At 46.0% G+C, this 21,183-nt stretch overlaps 1 protein-coding gene across 3 annotated transcripts in view; it reads right to left on the bottom strand.

The window, feature by feature from the left end:
• Positions 1 to 18,380, bottom strand: part of STRA8 (stimulated by retinoic acid 8) — a 32,992-nt gene extending 14,612 nt beyond the window's left edge. Inside the window, exons 1-8 of one of the 3 annotated variants that reach the window (XM_083181150.1) lie at positions 18,069 to 18,380; positions 11,991 to 12,189; positions 10,890 to 10,965; positions 8,872 to 8,959; positions 5,850 to 6,029; positions 4,405 to 4,693; positions 3,796 to 3,872; positions 1,894 to 1,957 (exon numbers count right to left, since the gene is read on the bottom strand). In XM_083181150.1, coding sequence (XP_083037276.1) covers positions 1,894 to 1,957; positions 3,796 to 3,872; positions 4,405 to 4,693; positions 5,850 to 6,029; positions 8,872 to 8,959; positions 10,890 to 10,965; positions 11,991 to 12,161 — 945 coding nt within the window. In that variant the 5' untranslated portion in view covers positions 12,162 to 12,189; positions 18,069 to 18,380. Of the gene's footprint in view, positions 1 to 1,851; positions 1,958 to 3,795; positions 3,873 to 4,404; positions 4,694 to 5,849; positions 6,030 to 8,871; positions 8,960 to 10,889; positions 10,966 to 11,990; positions 12,190 to 16,249; positions 16,404 to 18,068 lie in introns of those variants that run through there. The other 2 variants (XM_083181147.1, XM_083181148.1) reach the window with 2 other exon arrangements.
• Between the last annotated feature and the right edge of the window lie 2,803 nt (positions 18,381 to 21,183).

Here is a 21,183-nt window from a genome sequence, read left to right as displayed (position 1 = left end):
AGGAAGGCAAAAACAGGCTGCGGCGGGAAGGGGTTAATGGACAAAACCATGCAGCGCTGCAGGTGGGGCAGATGTAACAGGTGCAGAGAGTGTTAGATTAGGGTGGTGTGTGTTCACACTGATATCTACATTGCAGTGTAAGGATAAAGCAGCCAGTATTTACTCTGCACGGAAACAAAATAACTCACCCAAATCTTACTCCTTCTGCACCTGTTACATCTGCCCCCCCCCCCTGCAGTGCAGTTTCTCCTTCATACCTTCTGAAAATGAAAAATTTTGAGCCAGAACTGCATTTTTGTGTAAAAAATTTAATTTTTCATTTTCACTGCCCAGTTGTACCACAATTGGTGAAACCCCTGGGTGTTTGAAATGTACACTATACCCCTAGATGAATTCCCTGAGGGGTGTAGTTTGCAAAATGGGGTCACTTGTGGGGGGGTTCCTAAATTTTAGCATCTTATGGTGCCTAGAAACCTACATGGTGCCTAAAAAATAATCACATAAAAAGGAGGCTCCAAAATCAAGTAGGTGCTCCTTTTATTATGAAGCCTGTGGTTTGGTCAACGTGCACACTAGGGCCACATATAGGATATTTATGAAAACAAAAGAATTGGGGGAATCAATTTTTAGTCACATTTCTCTAGTAAAATGTACTGTGTTCCTTAGAAAAATTTATTAAAATTGCAAATCTGCAAAAAAAATGAAATTTTGAAATTTCACCTACACTTTGTTTTAATTCCTGTGAAACACCTAAAGGGTTAACAAACTTCCAAAATGCTGTTTTGAATACTGTGAGGGGTGCAGTTTTTGAAATGGTATCATTTATGGGGGTGTCTCACATACAAGTCCCTCAAAGTCACATCAGATCTGAACTGGTCCCTAAAAAAATCAGTGTTTGAAATTTTCTTGAAAATTTGAGAATTTGCTATTCATATTGTAAGCCTCCTAGTGTCCAAAAAAATTAAAAGGAAGTTGAAATAATGATGGAAACATAAAGTAGACATATGGTCTATGTTAGTTATTAACTATTTTGAGTGGTATGATTATTTGTCTCACAAGCAGAAAATTTAACATTTTGCAAATTGCAAAATTTTCCATTTTTTCACGACATTTTGGTATTTTTCACAAAAAAACACAGACTGTATCGACCCAAATTTACCACTAATTTGAAGTACAATGTGTCACGAAAAAACAATCTCAAAATCACTGGCATAAGTAAAAGCAAAAAAAAGTTATCCCCACTTAAGTGATACATGTCAGATTTGAAAAAAAGGGCTCTGTCAGGAACGCAAAAACTGGCTCTGTCAGGAAGGGGTTAAACACAGCCTTTAAAATGTCAGTTAGGCGCTGATCGGCAGGTACTTTATCTCTCTTTAGTACAGTACATCTCCCGGATTTCGGTTTCATGGATGGATACCAACAAGCACTAAGGAAAGGACAACGCGTTTCGCATAAAGGCCCTAATGTAATAACCTACCAATTTCTGCTGATATAAACCCATAGATTTATTGTTGCAATCACCTGAAAGATAAACCAACTTGGTATTGGCTGTTAAATGATCGCTGCTCTAAATCTATGAGTTATATCCAGACCAAAATCATGTATTGATGTAAGGCAGTGGTTCCCAACCCTGGTCCCAAAGTACTTCCAACTCTGCACATTTTCCAGGTCTCCACACAGAATCACAGGTGATATAGTTAGCACCACCTGTGGATCTTTACAAATGGGTCTGAATAATCAGCGCACCTGTCCACCTGCCGGGTGACCTGGAAAACGTGCACTGTTGCACTGACGACCAGGGTTGGGAACCACTGATAAGAATTGGCCCGGTGGAGACACGTTTGTTGTTACCTGAGCGTTGGATGAGAGTCTGGTCCTCAGAAAGCCAGTTACCTGCTGGTAGAGGTGGGAATATCCTTCTAGACTCTCCAATGGGGAACTTCCATGCTGGGGACTTCTGCAAATCACAAACATACTGTACAGACCTTCCAGACAATAGAAGGAACAGCTGCATGTACAAATCCCTAACATTTGTAGCTTGTGGGAATCCCAGGAACTTGGGGTAAATATTTATATCCACAAAACAAAACTGATACAATAAAGCCTGGGAATTAGAGATGCTAATCCTGAGCATTTTTTAAAAACCAGCCCCAGCCACCCCACACATTAACTTACATGTGCGGTGCGGCCGAGAGCTATGTGGTGCGGCGAGGACCCGGGAGGGTGGACGGGCGATGGAGACAGAAGCCACAATGCTGCAGGAAGCCGGGTGGGAGGGCTGCTTGTCCTGGAGCCAGGCAGGACACAAAAGATGCGACAGGAGGGCAGTGCGCCCATGACAAGGTGGGCTGTGTGGCTGCGTCATGCTGCACAGAGCCGTACTGCTGGGGACGGGAGAAGCCCGGCAGCGTCTGAGCACCCGCTTAGACGCTGCCCAGTATTAGACTGCGCATGCGGATTGGAGTTTCCCGGCATTTTAGGGGCCAAATACTGGGATCCCGCCGATCCCACGATTGCCCACCCTACTTGTAATGATTCAAATAATTTCATAAAGTTGGTTTTGAATATGTGGGTACTCAGTACCCCCCCCCCCCGTAATCTGACTAACAGGGCCACCGTATGTCCATGTCTGGTCACCTCTCCCCTGCTACCTAGTTTGGCACTTCTTCTCTGGCGTCTGCCCACTCAGCTGCTTATTTTCCTCCTCTAGGTGGGCAAGTCTGGCATCTTCCCTGATTTAAACGGGCAGTCAGCTGATCGCTGTGTTCCCGAGCATGAAATATTCAGATTCGCTGCCACAATATTGGGTCCACTCCTCCTTCACTGTGACAGGTATCCTCAGTGGCACCGAGAGGAATGGGGGGAGCAGGCTTTTTACCAGTGCCTGGGTCACATGGAGGGGGCACGGTTCTGCAGATAGTCAGACAATGTGAGTAGAGAGAGGACAGGCTGCTGCTGCTGCACAGCCTCTCTCCCTAGCCCAGCACACGCTGCTCAGTGCCATGTGCTGAGTGGGGGAGAGAGGCAGCTGCAGCGGCAGCCTGTCCGCTCTCTCCTTGAGCGGTATTTTTAAACAGGGGTGAGGCCACACCCCCTCCTGTAGACCACGCCAGTGCTGTCAGCGCCCCTGGGTATCCTGAATTAAATATTTTGAAGGTTTAGGGACAGTCATAAATATAGTGAAATATTGACGATAGCTGCCACTGCATCGGGGAAGCCTACTGCCCCCTCTGTTATATTGCTATGCAATTTAGCTACAGTAGGTGAATTCTGGGCTCTCTGGCACTCCGTAGAAAACTAGAGTATAATTTAGGAACTTATTCTAGTCCCAATGCTGCCCTGTATGTATGCCCATGTGCAGCTGCTTGTTGCGAGCGGGCACGGCGAAATGCATGTTCGCCGCCCTGCTCGCACCTAGCAGTGCGGGTGTGGGGGGCGTCAGAGATGGGCTGTAGCCATGGGGATGGCCAGCGTTCGTGGGCACTCCCATGTAAATGCGCCCGTGACGCAGGTGCGGCGGCAGCTGACATCAGCAGAACAAATTTGAATACACAACGTAATATTAAATTAGGACTAAAGAACCTATCAATAAATCAATTAAAATGTAGAATGAAAGCACATAAACAGCCAGGGCCTCACAGAACGCGCTTTACAGAATTATTTTCCACCTTTTTGCTTTATACTTCGTTGTAGTCTAATCAGTTAGACCTGGGGAAGACGCAACTTATGAAACAGGGATAAAGGATCGCAGGTGAAACGCGTCACTCCTGAACACCTCAGCACGGGGATTGTTACCTGGGGATACGCGTCATCTGATCGGCGCTGTGATCCAGAAATCCGGAGACCACATCAAAAGCATCGTCAATGAGAACCTGGGCGGGATACAAAACTCACCCATATTATTACTGTAAATCTGGATAAATATATTCTAATAGGACACATCATTCTGTATGTTATTATCTTAATCAATGTGCTATCATCCATGATGGTTTTATTAAATATAATACTTACATTTACTGAAGCTTCTAAAAAAAAAAAAAAAATTGATGTTGCCCATAGCAACCAAAAAGCTTCGTCTATTTTTTTTTTTTAATAAAAGGCTAGCTACTCCTCACCTCTAAAAAGGTAAAGTACCGACACTGACCACTAGAGGCCACTCAAAGGACCAAATTACTCCTTTGTGTGCAGAAAGATGTCACAACAGAAAGTGAAAGCAATTTTTGCAGGGACACTGGTATGTTACAAAAGTTGTTGGATACATAGGCCAGCCCCCTAGGAAGGCGATGCCCCTAAGGAAAATGCTGACTTCTGTGATTTTAGGACCATACCCCCGGAGGTCGCATTAATACCAACGTTGAGAAATAACGACGGTCTGTGCCGTTATATCCGGTGACCATCACTTACTTCTTCAGGAGTGGAAGACAGAAATGAGCTTGTAATCTCCTGGCTTTCAGCACCACTGTCCGTTATGCCCCCATTGGTGCAGCCTGTGCCCGAGGGGTAGATAAGTGGGCAGGGGGTGCTAGTGGCTTGTGGGATCCCGTACTGGTAAATGTTGGCTTTGCTCTCCTGGGGAAGTTCTTGCCAGAGACTGAATATGGCCTTGGACACGACGGGGTGTGTGACCTGCTCTGGGGACACCACTCTGCTGTCTACCAGGGCATCTACTGTCTGCGTGTAGAAGTGCAGGTACCTGAGTGGGAAACAAGAGGTACACGCATTAGCTTGGTGTCCGTCTAATGCAAAATCAATACAAGCAGTAGGCCCATACAGAGGATTGATGGAGAAAGGCACCTCTTGCTGCATAAATCAGGGAGGATTCATAGGGTTCAAGCTACAGGGGGGGGGGGGGCTACGGGACTGGTCTGTGAAGCCTCACAGTTGTGGGGTATCGATAAAGTATTATTGGATATATCTCAGACCCGGTATGGTCTGCTGTTGGGCATACACTGAACAATAGTAACAATCATTTAAATTTGATTTTCAAACACTTTTCCATCATCCAGGCCATAATCCTTCAATTTTCTTGCACCAGTGGCGGATTCAGTGGGGGCTGCAGTGCCGCCGAAAATTGAAATAGGGGAGCCAAATCAACTGCCACCAGAAGCAACATGAATTACCACCCAAAGCCACACCAACTGCTGCTAATCATCGCCGACCGGGACTCACTGGCAGTTGGCGCAGCTCCTCTATTTGAATTTTCAGCTGTGCTGCAGCCCCCCCCCCCCCCGTAACTGTCACTTTGCGCCCATACATCGGTCAGACTGATCATTGCAATCTCTCAGCCCCTTGCACTCGAACTGTCGCCTTCATCGCTCTGTGTGCAGCCAGCATTAGTCTAGGGCTGCCTGTAGACAATGGTAAAGGGCAGACATCTTATTAAATAAATATTAATTGCATTGTTTTAGTTTTTTTTGCTATATGTCCATGTACAGTTGGAACTCTGCCATGTGATTACGTGCCTGATTCAGAGGCGCACGCTAATGCGGCCGCAGCTGCGAGTGTGTGAAAATTTGAAAATGCTGCAGCCGAATGGATTTGGATGGAGACCCTACTCTGGCGGTCTTGTGAGTCCCACCGGCTGCGTACAAAGATGCACTCCTGGATGCAGCCCTATAGTGGTGCAGCGATGGCCGCAGGAAGTGCGACACCAGAGACTTCGCACGGGACCACAGTCAGAGCCTCAAACACACTCCAAAAATGGTCACGACGCGCCTGCGGATTTGCCAACACTCACCCGCTGCTGCCCCCAAACTGTCAATCGCATTTTAAATATTTCCTTGGCCCACAGGCAGCACTGGCTGAACGACGAATGGCACAATTATCTGACATTCGTGGCTGGTCCCTACCGTTCAAATTCCACCAGATCCGGCGAGGAAACAGGCTCGGGGGTGTGTGGTTTGGGGGTCTGCGGGTTGTTAATCGGCAGGTCCTCAACCACTTCCTCCAGGTCCCATGTAAATTCTGGCTCTAGGAACCAGAATACAGCCTCCGTGTCAGGATTCTCCTCCGTCTCAGCAACAGCGCCCCTAATGGTAGAAGAGCAGGTATTACAGGCAGGCCAAGCTCAGCACAGATCATATACAGGGTAGAAGAGATGAAGTCGTCTCCTCTACTCACAGTATCTTGTACAAGAATGATGGCAGTGTTAGAAGAAATCTAAGTATATAAATAAGTGTTTGATACTGGGAAAGGCATTCTATTAAATGACCCTGGGCATGACATACCCAGACCTACAAGGTTTGTACGGACAAAGGTCTGAACCGCCTGTAAAAGCAGACATTTGGGTCAGACGCACAGGTCAATAGTGTCTAGGTGGGCAGTGAAAAGGTCGACCACTATTGGTCGACAGTGAAGTTTAGGTTAACTTGGTCAAACAGTCGACACAAGCAAAAGGTTGACATGAGTTTTTTTTTTTTTTTTTTAAACAATTGTTCATACTTTCCCATCCCAGTAGAGGGGGAGTGGAGGGGGAGGTAATAGTGCACAGGTTCTGAAACCCGGTCCTCGGGACCCCACATGGCGCATGTTTTGCAGGTCTCCTCGCAGAGAGGTAGGTGTATGAAGCAGTGATAAGGGAGGAGAAGTGATAAAGTGCCTGGTACTTTATCACCGGCCAATCAGCTCCTGACTGTTAGGTTACAGGCTGGGATTTTAAAAAGGGACACTCAGGAGCTGATTGGCCGGTGATAAAGTACCAGGCACTTTATCACTTCTCCCTTATCACTGCTTCATGCATCTACCCCAGAATCACAGGTGAAGTAATTAGCTCCACCTGTGGATCTTTTAAAATGTGCCAGTGAGTAATGAGTGCACCTATGCAGCAGCTAGGCTGTCTGGAAAATGTGAACTGTTTGGGATCCTGAGGACCGAGTTTGGGAACCTCTGTAATTGTGAGCCGAGGGGAGGCGGGACACTTACGTCAACAAAGACACCAAAAAAAAAATTAACAAAGAGCTCATGTCGACTTTTTGCTTTGTCGACCTCTTCATTGTCGACACTGTTGACTAACAACCCGTACCCCAAACGCACGTGGCCTCCATTGTATTCATACAGCTATTGCTAGGGTAAGGGCTGTGACGTTACATGGGGCTTATTCGCAGCAATGGACATTTTTCTGCCCTCGCCCAGCCAGGTCAGTAAGAGCAGTTGGCTTATTCCCCTCCAGAAAGGGCATTAGTCCCGTCACCGGATTAAATTCACAGCAACAGCAATAAAAAGCTAAGCTTCGTATACCACCTCATTATCAGGGGGACATAATACATGCACCAGAGGATGTCTATAATCTGTACAGATCATTAATCCAGGCACCTTTATAACGTTGTTCTATTATCACGTTCTCCCCCGGAGATATAACCTGCACACAATTTAGGTCAGGCATGTCCAAACTATGGCCCTCCAGCTGCTGTGAATCTACAAGTCCCATCATGCCTTGCCATAGTTTTGCTATTAGGGACTGCTAAAACGATGACAAGGCATGCTGGGATGTGTAGTTTCTCAACAGCTGGAGGGTCATCGTTTGGACATGCCTGGGTTAGACATTCCATTGGTGGAAACCTGTTGTCGACGAACACTAAAGGTGGACAGGTATAAAAGTCTGACACAACAATGGTCGACACACAGTCAACACATTTTTTGAGGTTTCTCAAAAGTTTTCTTTTAAATATTAGCATGAGTTGCTACCCACGTGGACTATGATTGGGAATAGTAACCTTATACTGATGACGGTCGCAGAACCTCAAATATACACAAAAAGTCGACTTTTTGTATCTGATGAACATAACCACTGTCAGTCTTTTATATGTCACCCTTCTGACCTTGTCGACCTAATGTATGTCGATCATATGGTGTCATTAAATGGACTGTCTATCTAGATCTACCAGCAGTTCATGTTTTCCAGGACACCTGTGGAAATGTAGAATGTGTCAGTTAGGAATGAATGCAGCATGTTTGAAAATGTGACAGTTAGTAATGACTGCACCTGTGCACCAGGTAGGTGGTCTGGGAAATGTAAGTTAGTAATTACTACACCTGTACACCAGCTAGGTGGTCTGGGAAATGTGACAGTTAGTAATGACTACAGCTGTACACCAGCTAGGTGGTCTGGGAAATGTGACAGTTAGTAATGACTGCACCTGTGCACCAGCTAGGTGGTCTGGGAAATGTGACAGTTAGTAATGACTGCACCAGCTAGGTGGTCTGGAAAAAGTGGCAGTTAATAATGACTGCACCTGTGCACCAGCTAGGTGGTCTGGGAAATGTGACAGTTAGTAATGACTGCACCTGTGCACCAGCTAGGTGGTCTGGGAAATGTGGCAGTTAGTAATGACTGCACCTGTGCACCAGCTAGGTGGTCTGGGAAATGTGAGAGTTAGTAATGACTACACCTGTGCACCAGCTAGGTGGTCTGGGAAATATAAGTTAGTAATGACTACACCTGTACACCAGCTAGGTGGTCTGGGAAATGTGACAGTTAGTAATGATTGCACCTGTGCACCAGCTAGGTGGTCTGGGAAATGTAAGTTAGTAATGACTACACCTGTGCACCAGCTGGGTGGTCTTGAAAATATGGACTGTTGGTAGATCTGGAGGATTGATTTGGCCTGCCCTGGTGGAGATCTTTTACACCCCCTCCCCCCAATCCTGGCCAATCGTTTCTGAAAAGTTCTGAAGACTGAAGTGCACCCGTAAGGTGTCATGTTCAACGCCCTTACTGTACTGTGGCAGGGACTACAAACCCCCTCCAATCTCAGCTAATCAGGTCACTGGAATGTGCAGAGCGCAGGTAATCCGATGTGAGCTCATTTCTAACTACATTTAATTAGGACCCAAATCTTAGTTTATGTGCTGCCTGTTGCCCAGGTCACCTACCCCTGCTCGATACTGTGGTAAGTCTGCAAATATTCCTCCTTGACGTCCTCCAGGCTGCAGCAGCCGCTGTCCTCCGCCTGCCAGCGACCTGTGATCAGCACAATGGTGAGAAGGTGTCAGTTACTGCATGTTAAAGGTGGCCTTAAAGGTGGCCATACACATGCAGATTTATCTGCAGATCTGTCTGGTTGGAACAAAAACATGGTTATGGATGAGAGCTAATGACAGTTGACCATTTGCTTGGAAATGCTGGAAAACTGACAAACTGTCACTCATCCATAACCACGTTTTTGTTCCAACCAGCCAGATCTGAAGATAAATCTTACTAGTGTATGGACACCTTTACTGTGGGCCTGATTCAGACCAGTTCCCTAGGCTGCGTATATTCCAGGCCTAAGGAACAGGTAAGCGCTGCTTGCCGAAAGCCCCCCCCCCCCCCCCCCAGCCACACGAATCCCCGCATTTCCACACTTACACATCCACTAGCACGCGGCTGCACCATCGAATAATCAGTCTATACTGACTTTTATCATGGCCACAGATGGCTAAATTTGGAGCGGGCGCTGAAGTCATGTGACCTTAGCAGCCCGCCCTAAGCAGGCATCGACACGCCCATAAAACGCGGGCTGGAGTGAATGATTTGCCGATGCCGTGCGATATGGGGGTTTTCACATGTGTCTGTCGTAGCGGGCCTGAATCGCCCCGTGTTACGTGTTTCCAGCATTCCAGTCACCGGACTCTCATTTATATGTCATTCAAATAAAGTTCTTGGGCAACAGTTTACCTTCTGTTCCTAGAGGTAGAGATGGACTCAGAATATAGGGATATTCATAATTAGGGTATGTGTCCGATATCCAACCAATACAGGCGATACATCGGGCAGGAGATAACCACACTGCTTGCACAGATGGATAAGTTTTCTGTTGCCCCCTGGCGCATACGTTCGTCACACGCAAATGAATAAAACAAATGGAACTGCAGAACACTGATACACGTGTAACGGTCCCAAGCTGGTCCGAAACAACAATCCAGACCCTTCGATTGTCCACCGCTACCAGGGACTCACATTCATTTCTCCTCACGGTCCCGATGAAGTTTTATCTTCAATGCTTAACACGCGGATGAGATAACCCTGTCCTGCACTGATGACCCCTGACTTAGACAACGCAGACAGACTGGACACGCTCTCTGAACAATGGCGTTTGATGAATCGGGATATAAGCAGGTCCCCGTACTAGTGTATGGAAACCACCTTCTACCTCAGGGATGACAGGTAATCTGTAGAATTTAGGGGAAACCTTCTACGTTGCCCTTCATTTTAAGGAATAGTAAACAGGCCCCTTAATTAGTAACGCCATCAATATGGTTTAGACATCTTTGATCATGCATGGCGATCGTCATCAACATTCGTTATTCTAATGACAGTACTGATGAACCTGTAAGGCTTACACTGAAACGCGCCAAGCCATTGGGATATATATACGGCCGGACAGATTTTTGTACTGAGACCTTTTGCGATTTTCATTGTATCGCTGCAATTATCGATATTGCTTATAATAATGATAATTAACATATCCATAAAGACTAAACCGCAAGTAATGTTTATAGTATCGCTTAGTTTTTCCGCTAGGCTGTTTTAGCGGGGCGCTGCGCCCTGCCTGATTTTTAAAGGGCAAAATGTGCCCTGCCCCTCTAGCAGCGCCCCGCTAAAACAGCTTGACTCTGACCCCGCCTGTGTGACCGGGGAAGCCCAGCACCACCGTATATGGCAATGCCGGCGCTTCCCCGGCAGTGCAAAGCCTTCGGAGGGGCCGGGCGCACCCCCTTCAGTGACTGTGGCGGCCGGGCCAGCCCCTTTTCATGACACCACGGCCCAGGCACGCCCCTTATGTGGTGTTGCCTGCTTCAGGACCGCCCCTTTTGTGATGTCAGTGGGCCCGGTCTTCCCCCCTTAAGCTGCAGCGGCGCCCTGCCCGCCCTGGTTCCTAGAAGGAACACTATCATATAGACGCTCTCACCTCTCATTTTTAGCAGGGTGTCCAAGGTGTTCTCTAGTTGCTGGATATATAGTTTAGCCGTTTGCAGAATCTGCCGCTGTAAAATAAAAAAAAACACATGATAGGCAAAAAAAAATATGCTACAAAGCCACGGTTAATACGGCAAAAGAGTCATGTGACCTTCACCAACCAATTGGATACCATCTTGGATTTTTTGTAGTGAAAATTATACTGGCAACGGCAAGTGACAGATCGGTTTCTAAGACTTCAGACGCAACTCTGTGTTACTGTCCTCTTAAAAAGCGTCTGTTACCCATGGACACTGGAGACGGCCATGTTTTAAGCTGAACCAGTATTTACGAGGATGCATCCTATCCATTAGGAGTGAGGGCCTCAGACATTGGACGTGGCATGCTAGTAGGGATGTCACTGGGTCCTAAAGAACTAAACAGCTGCATACACAATGGACGGTTGCAGCTGTAAGAGAATGTGGGTAATTGAGCACCTTGTCAAGAGCGTGCTGCACTGCAGGTGGGGCAGATGTAACATGTGCAGAGAGATTTAGATTTGGTTGGGGCGTGTCCAACCTGTCATATCAATCGCAGTGATAGAATAAAGCTGTCCAGCAATTGTGGGCTACACGGAAAAGTGTGCAGTATTTACCCTGCATGTTAAAATATTGCACGTTTTTGCACACCTTGTATTGCAGCATGGTTTGTCTAAGTGCAAAATGTATCTTTTTTTGCTCTACTCCCAAATCGTTATCAGGCCCCGTGTGCAGAAAAATGATGAATCATATTAGTTATTGCCGGCAAAAGTTCTGAGGTCAATTCACTGACGTTTAATTAAATATTATGCGACCCTGGTATTTTTAGTGGATATTTTGCACATATCTCACAGCAATTCTGGCACTCAAAGGGTTAAGCCTGGTGAAGTGATAAAGTGGCCGGTGATAACGCACCAACCAATCAACTCCTAACTGTAACATTTCAAACCCAATTTGTAACATAACAGCTAGGAGCTGATTGGCTGGTGCGTTATCACCAGGCTTAATACATCTGCCCCTGAATTTCTGGGTATGAGCTGAATCACCCCCGTAGGAAGTAACCCTTGCCGTCATACCCTTGTGGCTTGTGTTTCAGGGTCGGGGAACACGGTCTCCCGCAGCTGCTGGATGAGCTGTGAGACTGGAGCCTGCTTCCGTTTTCGCGCCAAGCGTTTCCTCGCTGGCCTCTTCCCGCTGTTCTTACCGCGTCTTCCTTTCTTGCTGCTGCCCTCGCCGGCAGTGTCCATTCAAACTGCCGACGCACCTCAGCTAGGTCTGTGAAAGGAACGGCACCAGGTGTCATTAACATTGATCACAGGCTGTGTAAGACAGTATAATATATATGAAATAACCGTAGTCTTTATACGTCACTAAATACACGTCCACCATTCCCGCTTTCACCACCTTCCAGCAGTTTCATAGTGTTTGTTCACTCTGCATCTCTTAAAACCCTTGCAGTTCTTCCTCTCTGCCAGGGGTGTCGCTATCTGATGTGTTACTTGTAGCACAGAGTGGTCTGTACTTCAGAACGGATATGTAGACCTGGCCTGTGCTAGAGGCACCACAGCAGAGATGTGTGCCACTAGGTAATCTCTGTAAAATAGCGCCCCCCCCCCAAAAAAAAAACAACAACGAATGTTTAAAAATTAGCGGCGTCACTCTATTTTTTAGTATTTATGCTACTTAAATTCAGATATAATTTCGGCACTGCTCCAACACCTGAGGCACAACGATTTTCTTAATCTGTGTTCTGCAAGGATCACCCTCACCCCGCCCTTCACCCTCTGCACACTTGCAGCATTTATACATAGCATTTATCCAAAGCTCTGCGCCCAGGAGATCCAGTCCCACTCATGGAAAGAGTCGGCAGGGGTGCAAACTGCTGTGAATGAGGTGACTGCTGACCTTATATCTTACTAAACCAGCAATAAAATATTACGTTTGAGCAGGATAAATCTGAATGTGCTGTATACTGTATACCTTTATATACAAATTAGACAGCACTCTGTTATCAACACCATTACACGTTCCACCCGCAGTCTCAATAAAAATCCTACACCAGGTTTAATTATTGCTTCAACTGATCTGCAGATATAACTACAGACGGATCGGGCAACTGTTCTCCATACACACTGCCGGATCTGTCAGGACTGACATCACAAATGGGTGGAGGCATTGGCATGCACCTGCCCACTGAACTGTCAATCACGGGCGTCTCCCGGAACGGCTGTACAGGTGGTCGGAGGATCACCCATAGACATAGCACGATGTATCGATATATCTCTAGATATATCGGGCATCAATATATCTGTGAACTACGCCGTTCACAGATATATCGCTTGTACACACTGGCCGATGGTGCAGCGATATATCGGCCAGTGTGTACGCACCTTTATTCTGTGAAAAATGTATTCCAGGCGCTAACCACAATATAAATGCGTGAAAACCTCAGGTTGCAAAACAACACTCTACTGATAAAATGCTTAAAAAGGGATATGACTGGACAATATACACAGTAATAACGGCGGATGTGATGCGTTTCCCCTTCTGTGTCACTCCTGTCAGCCCCTCCCCTTTAGAATGTCAAACTTAACCCCTTGAGCGACAAGTGAATTTGTCAAAATAGGTGTGAAAATTGCCAAGCAAACAATTTTACTCGTCATAATGACCTGTGATGTTACCTAATATAGTAATATAATCTTTTTATTTATTTATTTTTTACACAATTTTTTATTTGAATTTATATAACAAATGTGAGCAACGCTGGGATTTCAAACATCTTGCACAGGAATTTCGGCACTCAAAGAGTTAAAACAAAAGCAGGATAATGTTTAACTAATGCTAATTGCACAACTAAACCCGAGCAAGGCCGGGTACCTCAGCTAGTAATATAATAATCATAATAATAATTCAATAAACTGAAAAGCTGCTTTCTACACTGAGGGATATCGTTTTTGTTGCTGGTTTTACTGAAGTTGCACCAATGTCTTTTATCAGACGATCCTATTGGATCACCCAATAAAAGACCCGTTTTCACCCCCATACACACAGTAGCTGATTGGCGAGTACTTTAGCAGGGTTGGAGGTTGTACGCAAGCATTCGGACGACAATGGGAAGGTGGACAGACAAAAGGTCGACATAGGATTTTCACGTTTATGAGAATAGAAAAGTGTACGCGGTACACTCCGACGGTGTCCAAGTCAACATTCGGGACAAAATGTCGTTGTCAATCTAATGTTTGTGTCAACCTTGCAACCCTGTTGGTCTATTTCATGTGGCCACCTTCTGTGGTCGACCTAATATAGTCGAGAGATGGGGGGAAAAATCCCGTAGAACAGGCTGATATTTTATAACTGAGAACAGAGTATTTAAGTATCAGACATGTGCAGATTGTCAATCTAATTTTCATTTCCCATCCTTGTTTAGGTTTAAATACAAAACCTGTTTCCCCCCCCTTATTTAACCAATTGGTGTTATATCTTAAAGCAAAGTCTATGGAGCAGGACACACTTGTATATTCTTTGCGTTGCACACTTTATCCCGTACCGCCTGGTCTCATTATTGTGTGATTGTTTTTTTGTCTGCTGTCAATATATAAAATAAAGCTGAGCGGTAAAATCAAATGAAATAAAAAAAAAAGGCATAAAAATGCATAAAAAGCAACAAAAAGCTAGCAATAAAGCATAAACCACAAAAAAATAAAACAAAGTGCAAAAGATAATTTTTTTCTCTTTAAGACTTTTTTTTCTCTTTAAGACTCATATATGCATTAAAAAATATTAAAACCTACTATATGCTTGTAAATAAGTCTGTAGTAAATGAGCATATATACTATGGTTTTACCCCCAGATGTGCCTAATCTTGCACCTTTATTATATTTTCATCGGTTATTTATATAGCGTGCAAAACGTACGCAGACACACATGCAATTAACCTACCAGGGTGTTTGTGGATTGTGGGAGGGAACTACGCACACACGGGGAGGGGTTACCCAGCAATGCTAACCATTGCACCACCATGTCGCCATATGTACGGCGCTGCAGACTCCTTGTGGCGCCTTATAAGTAAAATGAATAATAATAATAATAAATTCCCCATGAACTCAGCACATTGTCTACAGAATATCACCACAAGTTCCCTACCTCAGGACTTGATATTCTACAACTTGCCTCAGCATATGATTTTCTTTGCTGCATGTGCCTAAAATGCTCATTATTGCATCTTTCTGACTGTGCAGGCACTTAAGTAACAAATTACACTGATAGCTGTATCATTGTATACAAACTGCAGAACTTTTAAAACAATGTTTCTTTTCCTTTAGTAAATTACTTTCAAGCATCTGACTTGTGAATTTTTATACCTGTATAAAGCACTGTTACATCAGTGACCGGCAAAGGCTGCGACAATACTGTGCAACGTGGTGCATGAATCATGTAATCAGCGATGTCATGTACATCCTACCTGCATATGATCTATACACATGTGCACGTCACTCGCTAGCATTGCATTTATTATAAAGGCTGTGTAGTGCAACGTTTATAGTAAAAATCGAGTTTCTTTATAATTGAAAAAACCCACACAAAATTGCCTTGCCTTTGGACGGATTTAAAGGTGCATACACATGGAAAGATTTGGGAAACAATCCAATATCGTTAACGGTTTCCTCCTGGACAAACGATTTTGGTGTCAAATAGTGAACGATTGTACATGCACAATCGATCTTTAACGGTTATCTTTTATTACAAAAAAAACAGATGAATTACCAAATCGTTCATCATGCACACACATTGAGACGATTGTAAACACATTGCAAAAGATTGGTCTATGATCTTTCTGCGTGCATGAAAGATCATAGACCTCTATTAACGAGCGGTGGGTACGCGTATCGGCAGCATTCGTACACATGGAATGATTGGAACGATTGGTAGTTCTGATCGTTCGGGAATGCCCACATTGTATGCCAAATCCATCTGTGTGTGTATGCACCTTTAGTCTTGTTGCAAGATTCAGCCATAAAAAAGAAAATAAATGTGGACTAATATATATATATATATATATATATATATATATATTTGTTTTTTGTTTATCTTATATAGCGCAGCATATTCCATTGCACTTGCGAGGCAGGAGGGCCCTGCTTGCAAGCTTACTATATATATATATATATATATATATATATATATATATATATATATATATAAATATATATATACACACACACAACATAAACATATATTCTGTGATTCATCAGACTATACACCCTCCCAAGCCCCCGACCCTTCGCCGCATTGCACCCCAGAAACCCCCCAACACAACAAGGACATAGGAACCTACTTGCTGACTGGGAGCAGTATATTTTGCCCAAGGATTAGAACCACCAGTCCATAGTAAGTAGACTCATCACTGCTTCTTACTGGTCAATAGGGTAAATGATGATTAACAAGCCCTAATTATCCCTCATTGTAAAGCTGTCCGCCTGCAGATTACCCTATGAAGCAAATCAAAGTTTTATAAACTTCTGCACAAAATCCAGTGATGTAACCGGGGGGGTGTCAAAAGCTTAAAGGCTAAACCTAAAAGGCAACTTTATTTTTAAATGTAAACCTGTAAATTGTAAGCTTGCGAGCAGGGCCCTCCTACCATTTTGTCTGTCTGTAACTATTTCCAATAGTAAAACACAACGGAAGCAGCTGCGCTGTATAAGAAACGGTTAATAAATGAAATAAATAAATAGGTACTTGTACAAATGATATATGTGCACAGGTTTCAGGATATTTAAGATACAATGGTGATTGATTGTGTGTGTGTGTGTGTATGTGTTAAAAATCTTAATTGCTGTCAATGAATCGGGGCTCTTACAATAGGGATGACCATCGACCACTCGAAATCATTGATGGTATATGGCCGATGTTGAATACTTTTGCCAGCGATGGGGGGAACCAGACGGTTTCCCTCCATCGATGTTTTGCTTTTATTTCTAAATGCCGGGACATGGCCCTGACGCCGCTAAGCCCCGCCCCTATGTTTTGATTGGCCCACAGGCCAATCAGTCAAACACAATGGATGACCATCGATATTTAAAAATATCGATGGACATCCATTGCTTAGTTTAGCACTATCGATGGCCAGTTGCATAACTGCCAACAATGGCAACCATCGATTGTAATGGCAACGATGGCCATCCCTAGTTATCAAACATAGCAAATAGAAGGGGGCTGGTCCTCTGCACAAGGCATCAACATATCATCTATATATATATATATATATATATATATATATATATATGTATATTTCTAGTGTCTGTGTGTCTCCAAAACACTGCCATCTGTTGGCAGCAAGTGAAACTACATATTTTTCTCTATCTCAGAGGCAACTAGATTTTGAAGCTTCTGCTTAGAACGCCCCCCCCCCCCCCCCCCCCCCTGCATGCACCGGGTAACCCCTTGTCAGTAATAATGTGTTGTTTGCTGCCTGGACTGACAATAATTGCACGTTCGTACGTTGGAGGGAGATAAACTAACAGCCAAATAGACCCTAACTGTCATTTTTCAAACCCAGCCTGTACTGTGGCAGCTAGAAGCTGCTTGGCTGGTGCACTGTATCACTCTGCGGGGCTTAGTACATATGCCCCTGGGTGTTTTATGGGCATGAGACACTAACCCCCCCCCCCCCCCCCCTCCCCCATATGTTACCAGTCTTTATGGCAAAACTTGTTGGAACTTGTCCCAGGTTTCATAGTATGAATTTAGAACTGGCAGCAATCTACCTGGGCGCTGCCCACTGTCATTTCTCTGTAGCTCATAGGTGAGATACAGGAGTACAGTAGGCATTGATTATGTCATGTATAATAGTGCCAGTGATGGGCTTGATTAAACTTACATATGTAAGACACATTTTTTACAATATGTAAGTAGGACATTTCTCTATCACACCTGTATGACATAAACCTTACACACATGGGATTACTAACAGAGTACAGTATGTGATAGTAAATCTGTGCATGGAGAAGGGTATGCCCGGAGAGAAGTATATGCCCCCTGCCCCCTAGAGAAGGGTATACCCCAGCCCCATAGAGGAAATGCCCCCCAGCCCCCTAGAGAAGGGTATGACGCCAGCCCCCCCGGAGAAGGGTCTGCCCCATCCCGATCATTACCCAGTCTGCCAGCAGCACCAGCAGTCTCTATACCAGCAGCAATGGATGGAGAGAGTTGTAGCAACAAGTAGAAGTTCTCCCAGCGCTGACGTCACCAGCAGGCAGCTGCCCCTCTCTCTGCAAACTCCGGTCCCAGGGAGCAACAGGCCGACCAATCAGGACGCGGGGCGGCTCTATCACCGCTCGCTCAGACGTGGCAGAGCAGCCAATAGGAGGCGCGGAGGACAATAACAATGTAGCAGATGTGTACAGAGCGCAGTGGCGCGGATTGGAAGGCGGGAGAAGCGCAGGGCGCAGGCCGGCTGCTGGTCACGTGGGGTCCACAACCTTCTACACGGGTTGGTAGTCACAGCATTCTACACGTGTTCTTCTGCGCAGGGGTCACAGCATGTCTACACAAAGTTATACACATGTATTCTACCCAGCAGTCACAGCATCGTACACATGTATTCTACCCAGGAGTCACAGCATTCCACACGTGTTCTGCGCAAGGGTCACAGCATGTCTACACAAAGTTATACACATGTATTCTACCCAGCAGTCACAGCATCGTACACATGTATTCTACCCAGGAGTCACAGCATTCTACACGTGTTCTGCGCAGGGGTCACAGCATTCTACACGTGTTCTGCACAGGGGTCACAGCATGTCTACACAAAGTTATACACATGTATTCTACCCAGCAGTCACAGCATTCTACACATGTATTCTACCCAGGAGTCACAGCATTCTACACGTGTTCTGCGCAGGGGTCACAGCATTCTACACGTGTTCTGCGCAGGGGTCACAGCATGTCTACACAAAGTTATACACATGTATTCTACCCAGCAGTCACAGCATCGTACACATGTATTCTACCCAGGAGTCACAGCATTCTACACGTGTTCTGCGCAGGGGTCACAGCATTCTACACGTGTTCTGCGCAGGGGTCACAGCATGTCTACACAAAGTTATACACATGTATTCTACCCAGCAGTCACACATACCTCCCAACAGTCCCGATTTCAGCGGGACAGTCCCGATTATCAGGGCCTGTCCCGCTGTCCCTCCCGCGGTCGGCAGTGTCCCGCGGTGTGGGGGGGCTGTTGGGAGTCCCCCCTGTCGGCTGCTAAACAGCGGGGAATAAACGCTGTGCGCATGCGCACAGCGTCTATTCCCGCAGCCAGGGGGGTGGGGGCATGGCTAGAGGCTCACAGAGCCTCTGGGTCATGCCCCCATAGCGGCAAAATGGGGGCGTGGCCTCGAGGGGGAGCCGCGCGTATAGGCCACGCCCCGAAATTAGGCCACGCCCCGAAATTTCCGGCACGAAGGAGCTGCGTCCCGCATCGACGACGACAAAAGTTGGGAGGTATGGTCACAGCATTGTACACACGTGTTCTGCGCAGGGGTCACAGCATTTCTACACATACGTTCCAGGGTTGCCGACCCTCCCGGAATTACCGGGAGGATCCCGAAAATCGGGTCCTCCTCCCGGCCCCCGGAAAGGTGGGCAACCCTCCCGGATTCAGGGGGACCCCCACGCCACCCCCCGATTGCGGCGTCTTCCCCATACCTTTGGATTAAAATCCATCAATCCGCGGGTCTCAGAGGAGGGGGCGGAGCTAAAATTGTGTCATTTAGCCCCGCCCCCTCCACTGAGATCTGTGAATTGGGGTTTTTACCATCCCGGGGGCGGGGCTTAATGATGTAAAGCTCAAGCCCCGCCCCCCGAACTGCAGCTGGAAGTCTCCTCTCCGGGCTTCTCCTGGAGAGGAGACAGAAAAAGTCGGCAACCCTGTGTTATACACATATATTCTACCCAGCAGTCACAGCATTCTACATTTGTGTTCTACCCAGGAGTCACAGCATTCTACACATACATTCTACCCACCTTCCTCCCAACATGACCCTCTGGTCTATTTCACACACTCCGGCTCCAGCCGGACGGCGAAATCCCGTGCAGTGCAAAGTAAGCCAAAAGCCGTGCAGTGGAAAGTAGTTGTCATTGGACACTATTGTGTCCATTCACACGGGACGGCCACGGCCCGGTTGCAGCCGGATCCCACCACTGGAAGGGACGGCTGCCGGGCTGTGGCCATCTCCTCCATTCTAAACTGCTGTGTGCGGCACGGCTTCCTGGCTGTGCGGGAGCCGGAGTGTGTGAAATAGCTCCAGGAGGGACACATTGCTCTATTTTTGGCCTTCCCTCTTAATATATGATTACCATCACCTGTGGTGAATCACCTTGGTATTTGTTTCCTTGCACGGCGCCAGCGATGAAAATTGTATCCATCGGGTCCAAAAAAATTGCGTCGATCGCATCGCATGCAACCAAATTGCATGCGATGCGTTCAACGCGATTTTTACATTGGAACCAATGTAAAATGGTCCCTGAGACCCGATTTTACATTGGCCCCAATGTTTATTGTATCCCCACCCTGATGGGTCAAATGTCACCCCATTGTTTGGAGGTATGGCATTCTACACATCTATTCTACCCCAGAGTCACAGCATTCTACACTTACATTCTACCCAGGAGTCACAGCATTCGGTACTTGTGTAGTTTCACGGCGCCAGCATGCGCACACTCTGTATTTGAAACTTGGCAGCCTGCCAGACTGCCTTATACCCCTTTCAGACCGCACTTTTTACCCGTTATTTTGCCATTTTTTTTACCGTTTTAAAACGGTAATTGGTGCAGTCTGAAAGGTGCAGAGTGAATTTACCGGTTTTATTGAACTGGTATTTCTAAACCAGGGTCCTACCCATTTCAGACCCGTTTTTTTTCATCCACTGTTTTCTATGGGTTCAGTGTTGTGAAGAGACAAAAAATGCACCGAAATACTGTTTAAAGACATGCGGTGTAAAAGGGGTTTTAGCTGCCAGACCCGTTTTTAGAAACGTTTTAAAATACCTGGTCAAAGCCAGTTTTGCGGTCTGAAAGCAGCACAACTTTACTAAGCTTTACAGCGTACCGCCAGTTTGAATCCTGGCAGCTTGCCAGACTGCCTTACTTGTGTCAACTATGTTATCAGCGTCCGTAAACAAGTACCCAAGTACCGCGTAGGCAGTACGTAGTTAGCGTAAGCGTCCCTGTGTAAATCGGCGAAATAACGGCTAGTTTTAGCGTAGTGAG

The sequence above is a fragment of the Crinia signifera genome, chromosome 4, assembly GCF_055691185.1.
Source record: "Crinia signifera chromosome 4, ASM5569118v1, whole genome shotgun sequence".
In the NCBI taxonomy this organism is placed as follows: Eukaryota; Metazoa; Chordata; class Amphibia; order Anura; family Myobatrachidae; genus Crinia; species Crinia signifera.
The sequence above is the reverse complement of the archived record's forward strand: the minus strand, read 5'-3'. Positions and strand labels throughout refer to the sequence as shown.